This window comes from Callorhinus ursinus, unplaced genomic scaffold (genome assembly GCF_003265705.2).
Source record: "Callorhinus ursinus isolate GAN/ISIS: 27379988/994484 unplaced genomic scaffold, GSC_fseal_2.0 scaffold41, whole genome shotgun sequence".
Classification (NCBI taxonomy): domain Eukaryota; kingdom Metazoa; phylum Chordata; class Mammalia; order Carnivora; family Otariidae; genus Callorhinus; species Callorhinus ursinus.
Window position 1 is genome coordinate 2,076,354 of NW_027397103.1, and position 17,689 is coordinate 2,094,042.

General features: G+C 50.0%; 1 protein-coding gene across 3 annotated transcripts in view; it reads right to left on the reverse strand.

Annotated features, from left to right (window-relative positions):
- The window catches only part of CABP1 (calcium binding protein 1), a 54,690-nt gene that overhangs the window by 16,917 nt on the left and 20,084 nt on the right, over positions 1–17,689 (reverse strand). For 2 of the 3 annotated variants that reach the window (XM_025889516.2, XM_073881009.1), the window contains exon 1: positions 3,774–4,439. In XM_025889516.2, coding sequence (XP_025745301.1) covers positions 3,774–4,421 — 648 coding nt within the window. In that variant the 5' untranslated portion in view covers positions 4,422–4,439. Of the gene's footprint in view, positions 1–3,773; positions 4,440–13,484; positions 13,586–17,689 lie in introns of those variants that run through there. The other variant, XM_025889517.2, reaches the window with a different exon arrangement.

Below are 17,689 nucleotides of genomic sequence, written 5' to 3' on the forward strand. Positions count from 1 at the left end.
CCAAACAGCTAAAGGCAAACGCAGCTGTCTGGGAGGACTCCACAGGATTGATATCAACCACAAGCTGACCTTCTCTTTCCCTTTCCCCAGGCCCCAGGGGAAAAGCAATAGGGGCTTTTTGCCCAAGTAGGGAGAGACTTTGCAGGGCCGGAGTGAATACGGTACACAGCCCTCTAAGCTATAGGAACTAAGAAACTTCTGCAGACCTGAGGCTGGAGGTACTGGTCATTCACCCATTAGATACTGTGATCTTGTTATGTGCAAAGCAGCTTGGGAATTGGGCTAGACTATTCAAATCAGAAGAGATGTTGCTAGAGCTAGAAAAAGGGGAAGGATGGGACAGAGATGTGGGTTTTATACACATCTGCCTCCGCTACAAGGGGTGTTTCTTCCCCAGCTTAGAGTAAGGAGCAGAAAAACTGTTCTTAAAATAGTTTTACAAGACCCAATGCCAAGAGTTGCCCCAAATCATGCCTATTCTGAGTTAATGTCTGATATCACATCTCTCTTGGCCGCTGGGTGGCATGTCCTTAGCTGGCCACAAAGAGGGTCCTAGGGAAGGTCCCTTGTCATTCAGCTCCTACCTTTAATGGCCTTTCTCACCTTGCTCAGAGACAGCTTTCAAAGTACCTTACACAGGCCCACATTCAGACAGTTACTTTACTAACAATAACATTAATGCAGGCTACCGTTTTTTTCCAGAACATACTGGAGCCAGTCCATTTGATATCCTTAATCTTGTGTGACCCTCGTTAATAGCTCTGCAAGGTAGTTTTTGTCAATCTCATTTCTGGATGAACAAACCCAGGCCAGAGAAAGAGAGAGAGGAGAACAGGCCCCAAGATCACAGCAATGGGAAGTGACAGAGCGGGGACTGGAACCTACATCTCTACTTTCTCCCAAGCTACCATTCTATGGCTTCGACTCAAAACCACACCATTTGCCTGCAGGCAGTAAGGATGCTCTGGGAGGTCACTGAAAGAATCTTAATTCCTGTTCCCCCTAACATGGGAGTCTATCTCGGTCCCTTCAGTGTCACTTTGAGCCCTGGCTCTCCCTGACTCTAGTACAAATGGAAGGAAGAAGGTCTCGGACAGCACTTGGTAGTTAATCAGCAATAACAACAACAACAACAACAACAACAACAACAACAATAATAACTAATATCAATGAAGCCCTTGCTCTGGACCATGCACTGGCCAAAATCTGTACATATCTCCATGTCCCATTTAATTCCCCCAAACCCAGTGAGGTACTACGATCTTCCCTATTTTGCAGATAAAGAAACAGAGGCTTTATGAGGTTAAGCGATTCACTTAAGGTTAAAAAAAAAAAAAAAGAACTTGGGAGACATGAGAAAAAGACCTCCCAGGACTATATTTTGCCCTAAACAGATTCTATCCAAAGGTTTCCATATTCAGAACCTGTGTCCCTTCTCTTGGTCCTGGCCCTGTCTCTAAGAACAGAAATCTCAATACAAAGAGACGGGAAGGAAAGACTAATTTCCCTCTGTCTCAGTGTCTCAGGAGACTGGAGACTCTGACCCAAAAGTCCCAGGCTGTGTTCTGTTGTCATTGCCGCTGCTGTTCAAGCAGATGCCTCAGAGCTGTTAGCAGGAAGCCCAAACCGAATGTGCTGAGCTTTACAGAAAAAGTCTACAGCTCCATAGTCAAGAGCTTCCAGAGGGAGGTGGTAAATATTTGATGGGACCTTCCAGCTCTTCCTGACTCAGGTGACCCTGGTGACATTTCAGAATACTGGGCTGGGGAATAGTCTTCATTTTTTTTTTAAAGATTTTATTTATTTATTGGACAGAGAGAGAGGGAACAGAAGCAGCGGGAGAAGGAGAGGGAGAAGCAGGCTTCCCGCTGAGCAGGGAGCCCAATGTGGGGCTCGATCCCAGGACCCTGAGACCATGACCTGAGCCGAAGGCAGACGCTTAACGACTGAGCCACCCAGGCGCCCCTGGAGAATAGTCTTCATTAATGACTAAGAAAGTAGAAGGAGGAAGAAAAGCAGGTAGCTGAAATGCTCTGAGCTCACAAAGGGCCCATGCAGGCAAATTCTGTTAAGACTGGAAAAAGAAGAGGCTCTTTTTCTAGGAACGAAGTCATATTCGCAGCAAAATGAATAACCAGAAAGTGAGTGATTCTGGGCCAGTGACTCACCCTTATAAACTGCTAGATTGTAAGCTCCAAAACAGCCAGAAGCCCGGCTGTTGTGTCCACTGGTGTCTCCCTCGTGCCCCACAAATACCTGGGCAAAGTAGATGCCCCCAAATATCTGATAGATGTATGACTAGATGTCACCGATTCCATGACCCAGACCCACTCCACAGACCACTGCCCGAACACCCCACACCACCTGCCAAATACATAAGCCACTGCAGTGAACTTCCACCTCAACACGTTGCTGCGCTCAACACTCTCAAAGCTCTGCCTCCAAATCTCTACTCTGAAGAACTGCTTCCAGCTAACTCGGCTAACGAGGGCTCCCCACAGGAACAAAGCCACACATTGCTGCCCTATCACACCACACAGCAGCCCCATGCAACCCGAATCCACGTGTAGCTCCTTCATGTCAGACCTCCACCGGCCTCAGCCGCCACGGAGTAGTATTTTGAAAAGGAATGTGCAGATCTGAGGCAGAATACACACACGGCCTCCTTGGAATTCTGATCCCGCATGGCGAGCCAGGAGCTTGAAACAGCTTCTCTACACTACATCCCAGCACAGAACCACTCAGGGCCCTCTCTTCCTCCACACACCATGCAAACTCTGCCATCAGACCCCTGCATTACTCCCCTCCCCGGCTGCCGCAGAACGGTCTCAACGCTGTGCTAGTGAGTTTGAATTAATTATGGACTCAGAACTAGAGGCAACCCTGGCTTTGCTCGGGAGTTCACAGGTTCTTTTCCGCGAACCTCTCTCCCCAGCAGTGCACCCCAGACTGGAGACGTGGATTAGAGGACAGATGCTCAGCTGCCCGGGACCCTTAAGAGAAAGACCTAGAGGAAACGAGTGTAGCCACTGGTGAACCCTTAGTGACCTTTCTGACCCTAGAACGCACATCGACTCAGGCTAGGGTGTTATTTCACGTCCTACGACCTGACAACTGCCCAACCGCCATCCCAGTGACATCCCTGGAGTGACAACCTCCTTAAAACACCCCTGAAGTTCCGATTTGAGCCATAGCTCTGTGTAGCCCCTCCGTGCTACCCAGACACTTCTCTTTCCTCATATTTTTGAGTCTCCATCTAGCTCTCCTAACTTTTCCCAGGTCTCTGGGGCCACCACAGCCCGTGACCAGCGTCCCCCATCCCCAAGCAAGGCTGTGTGTCCCGAGGTAGCCATTCTTGAGCCCCCTAACTCCAAACCCCTTGCTCCTTTGGGTGGCTCACTGGCAGTCTTGGCTGGAGACCAGAGGAGTGGATTTGGCGCCACCTGCTCGGAGCGCCCCTGCTGACCCCTGCAAATCTCCAGACGGCTTGCGGCGGTCGTTCCCTTCCAGGACTGGCCTATTCTGGCAGGTGGAGGGGCGGCGAGGCGCTGGTGCTTCGCCCAGGAGAGGCCCGGAGCGTGGACAGCGCACAGGGTGCTGAATCAGGCACCGGGGGTGGGGAGGAGGAGTGCCGGCCAGGGCGCAGGGCTGCGGAAGGACTACGGGGAGTGTAACCCGGGGCCGCGGGCAGCGGGAGGAGGACTGTGGGCGCGCAGCCGCGCAGGGTCCCGAGCGCCTTGCCCGGGAGCGCGGGCGGGAGGCGCGGCCCTTACCTGGCCGAAGGCGGAGCTGAGCATGGGGCGCAGCTGGTGGAGGAACGGGTCTGCCTCGGACGCGGCGGCTGGAGCGGAGTCCCCGCGACCCGGGGCTCTCAGCGAGCCCCGGAGGCCGAGCGCCGGGGACAGACCCCGTTCCTCCCCATCCCGCCCGCGGGCCGGCGGCAGCGGCGACGGCGGCGAAGGTCGGGACGCCGCGGTCGGCAGCGCCTCCCGGGGCCTGCAGTGCGCCTGGGGGAGCCCGCGCCTGCTCCCCTGCGCTCCCTCCTCTCGCGGCGCCGGCCGGCACAGGGGCCTCCGCGAACTGGGGTCCCCGGACGGCGGCGGCGTGCCGGGGCCGGTGCCGGGCAGCCGGCGGCCAGGCAGCCCTGGCTCCCGGGCAGGGCCGTGGCGGGGAACCCGGCTGCCCCCGCTCGCCGCCGCCGCCTTCAGCAGCGACGTCTTGGACTCGCTTTTGGCGATGTGCGAGCTCATCGCGGCGGGGCCCGCGCTCGCATGGCCCGGCGGGGGCGGCGCGGTGCGGCGCGGCGCGGGGCCCCCGGCGGGCAGAGAGCGGGGCGCCCGGCGGGAGCCAAGCCCGAGGACGCGCTGGAGGCGGGCGCCGTCCCCCGGCCGCTTAAATGCGGCCCCGTCGCCGCCGCCCATGTGACAGCGCAGCCTCTACGCCCGGAGCCCCGAGCTTCCCGGCGGCTGGCGGTGCGGATCTGGGGGGGCCGCCGGCTGTCCCCGGAGAGCCCACCCCCGGCTCCTCGGCGGCCCAGGTACCGCCGCGCACCGCCCCTTTCCCCGCCCCGCGCTCGAGGAGCCCCGCTTCCGGGCGGCCCCTGGCGGCGGAGGGGGCACTGCGGCGCGTCGCCGGGAGCGCTGGGGCAGGGGCTTGGCGAATGGCCCCAAAGATGCTCGGACCTTGGTGGCCCGCAGTGCCTCTTAACACGCCCGGAGGTTCCCACAGTGACCCGGAGCCGCCGAAAGCTCCAGAAATGCGGGCGGGGTGCATGCCCCAGGGGGTACAACTTTGGAAATGAGAGAGGTGCAGTAAACTGGCGACCTAAGGAGGAGGAAGGCACTCTATGACGGCACTACGTGCAGACACCGGAGCCAGAATGGCGTGGAAGGACGCTGCTGGAAGGAGTGTCTGTGGGGTACTTCATCCACTCCAGTACCGCGGAGTGCGACCAGGATGACCCTGGTACATCAGCCAGAGAATTCAGTTTTCAAAACAGAAGAGAAGCCAGGTGGCATCTGTATAACCAGGACTTTGCAGGGCCTGGTGATGATCAAGTTTCAGGTAGGACCCATTTGCTGCCCCTCCAGCTGTTGCCCCCCCGCCCCGCACCCCACCTCCACGTCCTTCTAGATGTTAGAGAAATCCTTGCTCTTGGTGGGCAGCCAGGGAGTCACACAGGCCTGGTTGGAATCTCAGATCCTAGTTCTGCCACTTACCGTCTTGGGCAAGTGTCATCAACCTCTCTGAACCTGGTTTTTCTCTTCTCTGAGATGCAGGTAACAATCCTAACCAACTCTTGGTAACATCCAATGACACCATGCACATAAAAGGCCTGGCTCAGTACTTGAAACAGAGCCCACGGGCAGTTAACCTAGTTAGTTCCCTTCCCTCTGCACCTTATGAGGCCCCATCTACCACTCTTGTCTAGTAATGGGATACTTGAGATTTGAGGGGGGGATGGGGTGTGAACCTCCCAGGCTCTCCCTGTTCTGGTCTCTGGCCCTGATGCCATCCATGCATGAGAATCGGGCAAATCTGGTCACCGCTTGGCCTTAAGAGGACAGATGGACAGATTGCCAATATGCTACACTTCACCCGTGCCAAGGGTTCACCCTCCTCTGCACTGCCTGCTTCTTTTACATCCCCATATGCAAGGAATTAAGAACAACAAACAAAATGGGCAGGAAAACCAACTGCCAGAGGCCAAAGTGGACACGAAAAGTGTGGCAAATTGTTCCCCAGCTCACCTAGAAGGGACCGAACTGCCATATCAAAGCCACTCAGGTTCCTAAAGCACAAACACTAAGGCAGGCTGGGGTGCAGCCGCCCAGAAGCCTCATTGCAATATCCAACTCCGATACGAAGGGTGTAAAGGGCCCACCCTCTCAGAGTTTGGGGTCAATCAATGTTCCACCTGTTCCAGCCCTCAGAATAATCTGTGTTCAGTGGGATTAAGAGCAAGTGTACATTCTGTATAAATCACAGGAGATAGAATACCTTATCAGAATCCGTCAGGAGCTGACAAGAGGCAGTGGGGCAGAAGGGTATTCAAAGTCCCTGCTGTGCCACCCTTGGTTGTCTTTCTGAAATTCCCTAAGTATTCTTGGGCAGGACCTCTGTCAACAACCAATTTCTGAAAAAAGTGAGGAACCTGGGTGCATCACCTATGATATTAAATAAAAGCAAGATTATGTTCATGGACCAAATGGATGAAACACTTGCACTCAGATCCTGGGTCATCCTGGATATATGCCAAGATTCCATGTCATTTGTAAAATTTGCTAATTTGTTCATCCACTTAAGGATTTCTAGAACAAGACACCATGTTAAACACCTGGGATGCAAAGATTCATCCATTCATTCAATGAACACTTGAGTGCCTGTTATTTGCCAGGCACTGTTCTAGATGCGAGAGACATAATGAGAAACAAAACAGTCTCTCTCCTCAGCGACAACTGAACAACTACATAAATGCATGGGAAATTAATGGCGACAACTGGTGGCGTTTAGTGTGAAGAGAAATAAAGCAGGTAAGACAGGAGGGCATAATGGAGGGTGCTCTTTTAGACAGTGATTAGGGAGGGCCTCTCTGGGGAGGGGACATCTGAGCAGGGACCACAGTGAAGTAAAGGAACAAGCCATGCATATATCCAGGGGAAGAGCTTTCCTGGCAGAGGGGAGATGGTTCCTAAGTCCCAAGGAGAAAACAGCTTGGCATATTCAAGGAGAAGCAAAGAGACAAATGGGGCTGGAGTGAGCAAGGGGGAGAATGGTACAGATGAAATTAGAGGGGAAGGCAGGGGCCAGACAGCCAAGGGCTTTGGGTTTTTTCTAAGTGTGAAGGGAAGCCACTAGCGGGTTTGTGGTAGAGGAGTGGCATATGATTGTTTACATTGTTAAAGGACAATTGGCTGCTTTGCAGCAGGTCCTCTGTTGGACAGCAGTGTGGCAACATGCATCTGGTCAGGTGCTGTCACATGGAACAGGTGAGAGAGGTTGGCGGCTTAACTCGAATGACTGGTGGGGGAGGTGGTGAGAAGTGGTCAGATTCGGGAGATATCTAAGGAATGATGGTGAGATTCAGTCCCTGCTCTCAAGGAATTTACAGAAAAATCAAAAGAGGATGAAAGCCACTATAATGTAATGGGAAACAGGCAATAAGGGAATGACAAGCTGGGTAGGAGAGCACCAAAACAGGCCCTTTAGGGGGAGCTGGAGAAGGTGACATTTGAGCTGTGTTTGGAGAAGTGAAATTCCACCAGGTGAATAAAGAAGGTAAAAGGAAGGCCATTCCAGGCAGAGGGAACAGCTTCAGTGAAGGTTTGGGAGCATGAGCCTGCATGGAGTGTTTGGGAATCCTATGGGGGCGGGCGGGGGCGAGGGTGGAGGGCGGTGGACAAGGGCTAGACTAGCCTGGAAAGGTGCTTGGAACTAGACTGTGAAGGAATTTGGATGTGACATTCAGTAGTGTGTCCTTTATTCTACCAACGACAGAGAGTTCTTGAAGGTTTTACAAGTATGTACATGACACAGGTAGAACTGTGTTCTGATGCATCATGGAGTGGACTAGAGGACCCTAGCGAATTAGGTCCATTGATTTCACAAAAATGAGTGAGTGCCCACCATGTGCCCCGTGTGCATCAGGAAGAGAGCAACAGATAAATGGCCATCGTGCCTTTCTTTATGGATTTTAAGTCTGGTGGGGAGGTAATAAGGACTAAATGTAGAGGTGGGGTCAGATTCAGGAAATATTTCAGAAATACCACCATTAAGACAGGGAAAGTTCTGGATGTAGAAAATGAGAATGGCTTACCTTTCTGATTGTGAGCTACAATGGGAACACAGTTACTGCCAAGTATCCTGTCTCGGAGAAATAGTTTTTAAATGCTCTATATGGATTATATACACCTTTAGAGCTTCAAGAGCATTTTCAGATAAAACGTCTCACTTGCCCTTAAACAAATTGTAATCATTAAATAGTTATATGTTGTAATATTATTTGACTGCATAACTCTTGGTCAAAGCGATGTGAAAGAAGAGCTGTTTTGGAGCACTGGGAAGACCTCCCGGCATACGAAGGCAGTTAATTCGAGAAGATGGGTCTGAGACCGTGGCAGCCGTGTAGAGGGCACAGTGTGTTTAGCTGTCTGTGTGTCTTATTTCTAAAAGAATCCATTCAGAAGGAGTAAGGCAGGGTTGAAGGCAAAATTCTGAAAAATTTACATGGGTCTCTCCTTTAACACTTTCTACCCTGATAATGTCACGTCCCTGTAGCAAACTCCTCTAAAAAAACTGTTCCTCCCTGACCAGGACTGTGCGTCATATTTAGAGTCTAGAAAAAGGTTGTGGAGCGTTTGCACAGTGGTGCTTGAATTAATTCTCCATGACGTTTCTTGTCTAGCTCGTTCCTTTCTGCTGTTGTCAGAATCAAATTCCGCACTTAATCTCTCCCTTGTTTTCAGATGACAAAATCTCTGTTAGGTTTCAGAAAGCTGGGATTACAAAATGTTCTTATGGCTTTAAGTCCTCTATGGTGATTGGGGAACTCAGGAAAGGATTGGATGAGAATTTTTTGTTGTTGTTTTTCACGGGGAGGGGGCAGCCGGTGGACTGAATAGGGGATTCCTTTCCAGAAATCTGCCTTTGGACCCAAATGTTCATCACTTAAGAGGATTCCAAAATTTTTAAAATAAAATGAAAAGGGATGTGGGTTACAGGAATATATGCATATGTCAAAACTGAATTGTACACATAAGACTGTACATCTTACCATGTATACATCATAACTCAATAAAAACATCAATCAAACAAGCAGGAACAGAGAGAGCAAAAATCATTAGTACTGCCAAGTAGAACCAACTACTGGACCGTCTTAGGGATATAATTACGATTTTCAAAATTGTAGCAACTGCACTCTGTTGGTTAAGAGCCTCTGACACTGAGGCCAAGGTTGTCATGAGCTGATTCTTATGTAGGCCACTAGCTCTCCATGATTTTGTGGGTGCAGTTTGTACCACTCATCCTAGCTAGCAAATTCTGTATGTATTTGTTTCCTGGTTTCAAGGACAAAGAAGAGAGAGAGCACAGATGAGGGAAATTCTGTCCGCTCCAGAGGACTAGTCAGAAGTTACCATCTTTATTATTATTATTATTATTATTATTATTATTATTGAAGTATAGTTGACCCCCAACGTTATGTGAGTTTCAGGCGTACAACAGTGATTCGACAAGTCTACACGTTATGCTGTGCTCACCGCGAATGTAGCTACCCGCTGCCATCAGACAAGGCCATTGCCCTTCCACTGATCATATTCCCTGTGCTGTGCCTTTCATCCCTGTGACTGAGTTCATTCCAGAACTGGCTACCATCCTCTAAATACAGCATATCTGATCTCCAAATGATAGAACATATCAGGACCATTGGTCTCATTCAGAATCGTACTCCCTTTCCTTCCTCCATCCGGAGCAGTTCTTAGCCTCTCTGAGATCTTGACTGGATGCAGGAGTCATCATTCCCCCACCTTTTAGTGCAGTACCACACCCCCCTGCACTCTGTCAGTGGAGATACACACCATCAGTACACAACACGCCGGAAGTCACCGTTACAGCCGGGCAGTTTTCATGAGCTGAAATGCAACCCATGTTCGGGTGACCTGACAGCACTCCAAGCACGGTGGCCTCCTTCCTAGACTGTCCCCCGACCCCCGCAGACTGTGTGTCCCATGAAAGCAGAGACGGGCCTCTTTTAGTCACTACTGGATATCCAGCACTGGCGCAGGGACTGACACATTATAGGTGTTCACCTAATATTTAGTGCAGGAGTAACAAATAAAAGCAGCAAAGCATTACTGTTTTCATGGAAATGAGTCCCCTGTGCTTGGACTCAGTAGGGGGGAAATGGAATTGAAAGATGCATCGACATGGTTTGGTCTGGCTTTCCCCTTCAGACAGATCGTTTCTGTGGTATCTACAAATCCGGGTCCGAGTGACCAGCCAGCAGGAAAGTCCGTGTGACCTTTAAGGACCGGGCCTGTTCTTGCCACAGGCAGGAGGGTTCTAGGTTTTAATTGCCTGGAGGTTTCATCCAAAATCAGAGTCAGCCAACAGTGCAGACTGTGAGCAGGGCGGTTACATCTGTGGCACTTGGAATTGTGCCTGGCCCTACAGCAAGGAGCCCGCCTGGTACCGTGAGGTTGGAAACAAAATGGGTTCAGCAAAGGAAACTCAGCGTTGCCGCAGAGAATGGCAGGGCTCCTCATGACGTCACCCACAGTAAGACCCTCTTGGCCGTAGACTTCAGTAGTAGCAGAGGGATGGGAGGCATTGGGAGCTCAAAGGTAGAATTATTTACCAATTCACATGGAAGTATGTCAGTATTTTCACACTTGAAAGGCTGTACCAGCGCATATCCGCTGATTTCCAGGCCTGAGGATCAGTAGAACTATCCCCAGCACAGGATGTCCGAGAAGCCCCTGCTTCCTCAGAAGCTGCAATGTCCCCCGTTTTCAGATGAGATGGATAGGCAGTGTCTCTGGCTGACAGGGCCCTGAAGGGAGGCTCCTCACCTTACAGAGTCCGAGATAATTTTCCTTCAGCGAGGCTGACATCACGGGCCTGAAGGTGGATTCTAGGCAACTGCCCTATCTGGAGAACAATCATTCCTGCTGGTGTGTGAGTCACTGAGAGAGAAAGGAGAGAGGGAGAGAGAGGAGAGAGAAAGAGAGAATTCCAGAGACCTTCGGAAGCAGATCTCTGCTCCCTCAGCCCTGACACAGCCAGCCCTGTCCCGAGGCTATGTGTAACCCAGCAACAAAGACGGCGTCGGGGACCAGGCTGGATGAGGAAGTTGAAGGTCTGCAGCTAACACCCCAAAGACACCCAGCCTTTAATGGAGGAGGGCTTTTAGAAAAGATCCGGCAAATTCTCTGGCCTTTCAACTTCACTTTCTGTTCTCTTTTTATCTGCTTTCAGCATTTCCAATTAATCTTGGAATGAGAGCCCGAGGCAAGAAGCCAGTGGTGCCTGAGGAATGCTAAAGAGCAAACTGATCCAGGGAAGCAAATGCCAGCGAGGGACCCCACAGCAAAGAGACAGACTCTGTGAGCAACTCTCCTGTTACCATGAGGCTTGCGAGGCGTGCGCGCGGGTCTCCGCATTGGCACCATCTGCCAATTCCTCAGGAGGACAGAACAAACCAGCGAGGCATGAAGATTAGATTATGTAAGGCTCGAGGATTGCTGTTTTCAAAGAGGAAACAAATGGAACAAATTGATTTGCTTGTCAGAGTCCTGTCAGTAAAGGAGACCCGTTCCCTCCTCCTCCAAGAGGACCTCATTAAAGAGGGGCATGATTTCACAGATTCAGAACATGTGAGACCACAATCCACTCCATTCATAACAGCAAGTCCAATTTCCAGAGTGGTACCGATAAATACTACTCTGCTCCCCTTGCCTGAAAAATGACTATTCACTACTACCTAGTAGGTACCCACACGGCAAGGAACTTAACTGCCAGGTGCCCCCCAAGAGATTCAGAACCTGGGTGATTTAACTGACCTCACTTGCTTCTGGGGAAGCAGTATCTAATTTTGAGACCAGGGTGGGTCATGTTTACTATTCAGAGCTCTAAACAGGTGCTTTGATAGAGTGGGGATGTGTTCTTAAAAATACATGCATCAGGGGCGCCTGGGTGGCTCAGTTGGTTGAGCGGCTGCCTTCGGCTCAGGTCATGATCCTGCAGTCCCGGGATCGAGTCCCACATCGGGCTCCCTGCTCGGTGGGGAGTCTGCTTCTCCCTCTGACCCTCCCCCCTCTCATGTACACACACACACTCTCTCTCTCTCTCTCTTTCTCGCTCTCTCAAATAAATAAATACATAAATCTTTAAAAAAATACATGCATCAGTGACATTGTTTGATGACAGATGGTGACTACACTCATCTTGGTAAGCACTGAGTAATGTATAGAATTGTTGAATCACTGTGCTGTGCACCTGAAGCTAATAGAACATTGTATATCAACTATACTTTGATAATAAACTTTTTTACATACATGCATCAAGAAGGAAAATTCATTGCATGTCTGGGATTCTTCTGCCATTGCTGGGCTTCTCTCAAAATGCCCAGCACAATGCTTTTTATGGTATGTTCACTAGAAGAATGAACAAGTGAACCATAACCCTCAACCTACTACCATAGCGCCGTTCCTAAAGGTTCTTTTATTTTCTTACTAAAATACCAAGATTTAAATGTCAAGTCTTTATTCAACAAAGAAATGAAGTCTTCTCTACCAAATACTTTCCATTTGCCCCTTCAGATCCACTTTTCTACCCATTCTGTTTGCTCTGGGGTACTCACCTGTCTAAACTACCTCAGCGTGGGGTGCCTGGGTGGCTCAGTCGGTTAAGCTCGGGTCATGATCTCAGGGTCCTGGGATTGAGCCCTGCATCAGGCTCTCTGCTCAGGGGGAGTCTGCTTCTCCCTCTCCCCCTGTGCTCTCTCTCTCTCTGAAATAAATAAATAAAATCTTCAAAAAAAAAAATAAACTACATCAACTTGCTCCTTTGTCTTCTTAGCTTCCATCTGGGCACAGCAGAAGACTGGAGGGCAGAAGGAGGGGTGAGGTCAAAGTATTTATTTCTGCAATCCCCCCGCCAGATCACCTTGGGGTCTGGTCCAGTTGGTTGGGCCTATAGATAACAGGTCACCGCTCCTCCTCAAGGGGGCCCTCTCTTTCTGGGTTCTGTAATTTCTCCCTCCTTTCAACAGTCAGATCTAGAAATGATAAAGACCCTAGTTATGACGAGCCTCCTGGGTACTGCACTATCCTTATGGTTTCCCGACACCTTACCGACCTTTGTATATAGTCTCTCTCTTAAATCCTCCCCTAATTATCTAATTTGAGTGTGCCATCTGTTTCTTACAGACCCTGACTGATACACCTACCACGGGTGTCAGTCTGTTCTAGGCCCTGCAACGCAGTGTTTTTAAAAAGTAGCAAAATTAATAATACAATATGCTACTACTTTATGCTTATTCTCAACGTTCACCTTCTCACAAGGCTATAATAACAACTTAAAGATAAAACCTAATTCCTCTTTACAACATAATTGTGCAGTAGAGTTTGTATGAGCTAAATATAATTCAGAGAACAAGCTTTTTCATGTCATCAAAATTCATGTTAACAACTATAAAGGGAGAACTGCAGAACTGATGCCCGACTTGAGATTTAGCAGAAAACATATTCCAGTATTTAAATCAATCACACAAATATTCAAGAGCCTACAATGTGGCCAGAAAGGTGGTGATCTTAGTAAGAAACAACACAGATGTGGGTTCTCACATTGTGCAATTTGTTCTCATTTTACGTGATAAACGTGCTCCTAAAAAAGTTCAGTACAAATTGTATTTACATAAATCAAAACATAGGTTATACGATTGGGGCAACCTTACTATTTGAATAATCATTTGGTAAAACAATCACCTTTTGATCTTTTGAACCAATCCAGATTTTTCATCCATCCAGAGTACTTCAGACAAAATTTATCTTTGGTCTGCAGGGAAGATCGGTCTCCTTCCATGCTCCTGGAATAGGAGAAATTGTGGAATGGAATTTAGAGGAAAGATAAGGGAACTACCATTTATAGACCATATACAGAATGCTAGGCAGTTTGCATCTGTCAGTACATTTAATCCTGGAGGTATATATGTATTCCATTGTTCTCTTATTTTCTACTTCTCAAAAAAAAAAAAATTAGAATAGCAGGTGTGGAATTCAAAAATCCATTTTTTTGAACGAGAAGGCAAGGCAAAATATTCAATGCAGGGCTATAAAGATCACATTATTCCCCAGCTTCAATGGCTTCCCACTGTTTAGGATCAAGTCCAAAATTCTTCACACGGCCACCGTCCCAGCCTCAGGACTCTCGACCAACCAGGCTTCTTCCCACTTGAAGGCTTTTGCCCTCTTTGTCGCTAGAACTGTCAGCAACCACTTCTTCTCCCTTCTTTTTCAGACTAACTCAGACTCATCCCTCTGCTTTCCGCTCAGTTTACACTTCCCAGGGAATATCTGTCTCCCCAGCTGGGCCTATGTCACTGTATCCCAAAGCTGAAAACCAGACAAGCGCTGAACGCTCACGGCTGCCTCCTCCTCCCAACGAGGAAGGGTCGCCCAGCAGGGCTGCCCGGTCTCACAGTGGCCCCATCTACCCCTCCCCGAGCAGGGCTTTGTCTGGGCCCCAGGAACCTGGCAAAGCCTCCCTCAAAAATAAAAAGGCCAAAAGAACCTCGGCTAAGGTTCTAGAAGGTCTTTGCTTTCTCTCTCCCAATCAAGCGCACACCCAGGTTCTCTAGGACCCGGAGCTCCAGCTGAGGCGAGAACGTACCAGTCCCACGTGTCCCAACAGGAGCATGGCTTCCCTCCCGCCTCACACCTGTACACTTGTGTGGCACCTAGCCACGTGATGCAGAAGCTGCGCATGCGCGGGAGAATTGTTCGTCACGTGATGTCTCCGCCCTAGCCCGGATGTTGGGGCATTTCAACATGGAGGGCTGGAGGGCTGGAAGAACTGGGAGAGGGGTTTGCGAGGTCACTTGGGAGGTCAGGGTGGGCCTAGGATGTACTGAGCCTAGCCCAGTGCCAGGCATTGGGCTGAAATACCTCAATGAATACTCCCAAGGGCTTTGTGTAGTCTAGGGGTTGATGTACCCGTTTTACAGATGGAGAAACTGAGGCTCGTGTAGTGAAAACCAGGGACTTGTCGGAAGGCGCAGGTAATGACAGTCCTGGGATTTGAACTCAATTTTCTCTGTCTCCCAAACACCCAAGCCCTCTGAGGCCCTGGCTCATCCTTCAAAAGTCAAGTCTCTTTTCCCAAAGTATGGTGGCCCCTGGGCGGGAGTGTCCTCTCTCCTTCCCTGTTCAACCTGAGTCAGCTGTCTGCCGGGATTCATGTCCTGGCTGTGTGACTTTGGGCAAGTTATGTCACTGCTGAGCCTCCGTTTCATCATCTGTAAAATGACAACGTTGCCCTCCGCCCATTACTTATGAAAATTAACTTTTCTAACAAAAATGTATTGATGCCTACCAGATGCCAGGTACTGTGCTAGGTAAGCCTGGAGTGTGCCGAAGCAGAAGAGATCATGTAATTATGGGATAGCGTGTGAACATACTAATAAACTCCAAAGCCCATCAATAATCTATACAGTGTGTTAGATAATGGCAAGTGTCATGAAGAAAAACTGAGCAGGGAAGGGAGTCAGGAATGTATTGCATGGGTGCAGTTTTAAGTAGAATGGTCAGGGAAGGCCTCATGAGAAGTTGGCATTTGAGCAGAGACCTGAGGAGATGAGGGAGGAAGACCAGCCAGAGATTATTCTAGAAACCTGGGAAAGTTTGGACCCATCTCCCATTAAGAACAGATGAGATCTAAAAATGGGCCTGGCATCCCCATTGAAGCTCGCAGTTCTGCGGGCTTCCCTTATTGGAAGGTGGGCAGCTCTGCTGTGGGTTTCTCACAGCTGGTCCTGAGGAAGTGGAAACAGCCTGTTACAGGTATAGGGATTCACAGCCAACAAGCTCTTTCCTTGTATCTCCAGAGAAGTGGGTGCTTCCATCAGTTCGTTCGAGAAGGGTCTGCCATGCCCTTGGAAATTTCTACTTTTTGCTCCGTTGGAAACAAAAAGAAGCAGGAAGACAGAATTAGGACCTGTGCTGACATTTTGCTGGAATGTCCTATCTCCACCAGGTTCCCAAATACATGTTGAGGCTCCTTCACACATATGCATCTGCTCAAAGCCCCTCACAGACCCGAGAGTGTTGGCACATGCCCGCTCACACACTTGAACACTTTGCACAGAGAAGTCTAGTCTGGGAAAAAATATCAAGCCAGGCCTTGGCCAGCTCTCCTTTTAGCAAGGAAAAAATCTCGGGAGCCAGGCTGAAGCGAGGGAGCCCTCAGACTGTCCACACTGGAAGGCCACGGAGTCCAACACACTAAGGCCCAGAGAGGTGAAGTTAGCTGTCCAAGCTTACACAGCAAGTCCAAGAAAACCTCCCTGAACTCACACAGTCAGCAAATGTTTTGAGCACTATATATGTGCCAGGCACTGTTCTTGGCACTAGGGATGCAGCAGTGAGCAAAACAGACAATAATTCCTGCCCTCTGGAACCAACATTCTAATAGAAGGAGACAAAGGAGAAATTAGTAATATATGCAGCATATTAAATAATGGCAACTGTTGTAGGAAAAAAAATGAGCAGGGAAACAATAAGGAGTGTATTGTGTAGGTGCAGGGTTTTTTGTTGCTGTTGTTTTGAGAGAGAGAGCGCACATGCGGGAGCTTGTGCATGCGCTGGGGGTGGGGGGGCTTAGAGGCAAAGGCAGAGGGAGAGAGAGACTCTTAAGCAGGCTCCACACTGAGCAGGGAGCCCAATGCAGGGCTCGATCTCACGACCCTGAGATCATGACCTGAGCCGAAATCAAGAGCCACTTAACTGACTAAGCCACCAAGGCGCCGTGCGTGGGTGCAGTTTTAAGTAGAATGGTCAGGGAAGGCCTCACAAGAAGTTGGCCTTTAAGCAAAGACTTGAGGAGGTGAGGGAGGAAGACCTGCCAGTATCTGGAGGAAGAGTGTCCCAGGCAGAGGAAACACAGAGCAGCGGCCCCAAGGCAGGAACATACCTAGTGTGTTCCCAAGAGCCGCAAAGAGGCCTCTGTAGCAAAGTAGGCAGGAGGGAGGGTAGGAAGTCAGAAGAAGCAGGGTCCAGATGGTGTATGAGCTTTGTAGGCCACTATGAGAACTTTGGCTTTTACTCCAAATGAGATGAAAAAGCACTGGAGAGTTTGGGGCAGAGAAATGACGTGATCTGACCCAATAAAAAAAAAAACCTGGAGTGGCGCCTGAGTGGCTCAGTCAGCTAAACGTCTGCCTTTGGCTCAGGTCATGATCCCAAGGAGTCTGCTTCTCCCCCCAGCTTGTGCTCTCTCTCTCGCTCTGCTCTCTCAAATTAATTAATCAATTTAAAAAACCCTGGAGCTACTGCTATTCATTCATTCACTCATTCAGGCGTCTTAGGTGCCAGGCACTCTGCTGATGACAAGCTAGACAGCCCCAGTGTGAGCCATGGGGCCCTTGGGTGTGCATTTTGTTTGATCAGAGCGTCCAGAGCAAGGAGAAAGGAGGCTCAGCTGGTGGCCTTCCCCCACCACTTGCCTTCCCCTCCTTGCTGTGCAGCCCAGGGAGAAGGGCCCCAGGTAGCTGCAAGACTCCATGCTCTGGAGGCTGCTAGAACCTGCAGGTTATAAATAGCATCTCCTGCGGCTGGGAACTGAGCTGCTCCATGTGAGTGAGTCAGAGGCTGGGAGCCACAGCCCCTCAAACTGCAGCATCACTCCCTAACCCCACCACTCCAGCCCCGGCTCCCTCACTGACCTCTTAATCAAGACCAGGCCTCTGCTTCTCACCGTGACCCTCTCTGGCCCTGTCACTCCCCATTTATCCCAGGTTCTACCCCTGTAGCTCCAGAAATCCCCGATTCCTTAGTCCTGAGAGACAGGATTGCATAATTTTGAAAAGCCCAAGATCTTCATTTGAGCCTACCTGGATTTCAGGCCCAGGGCTGCTCGGTTCTGGCTGTGTGACCTTGGGCAAGTCACTTCCCCCATGCGAGCCCCATTTTCCTCA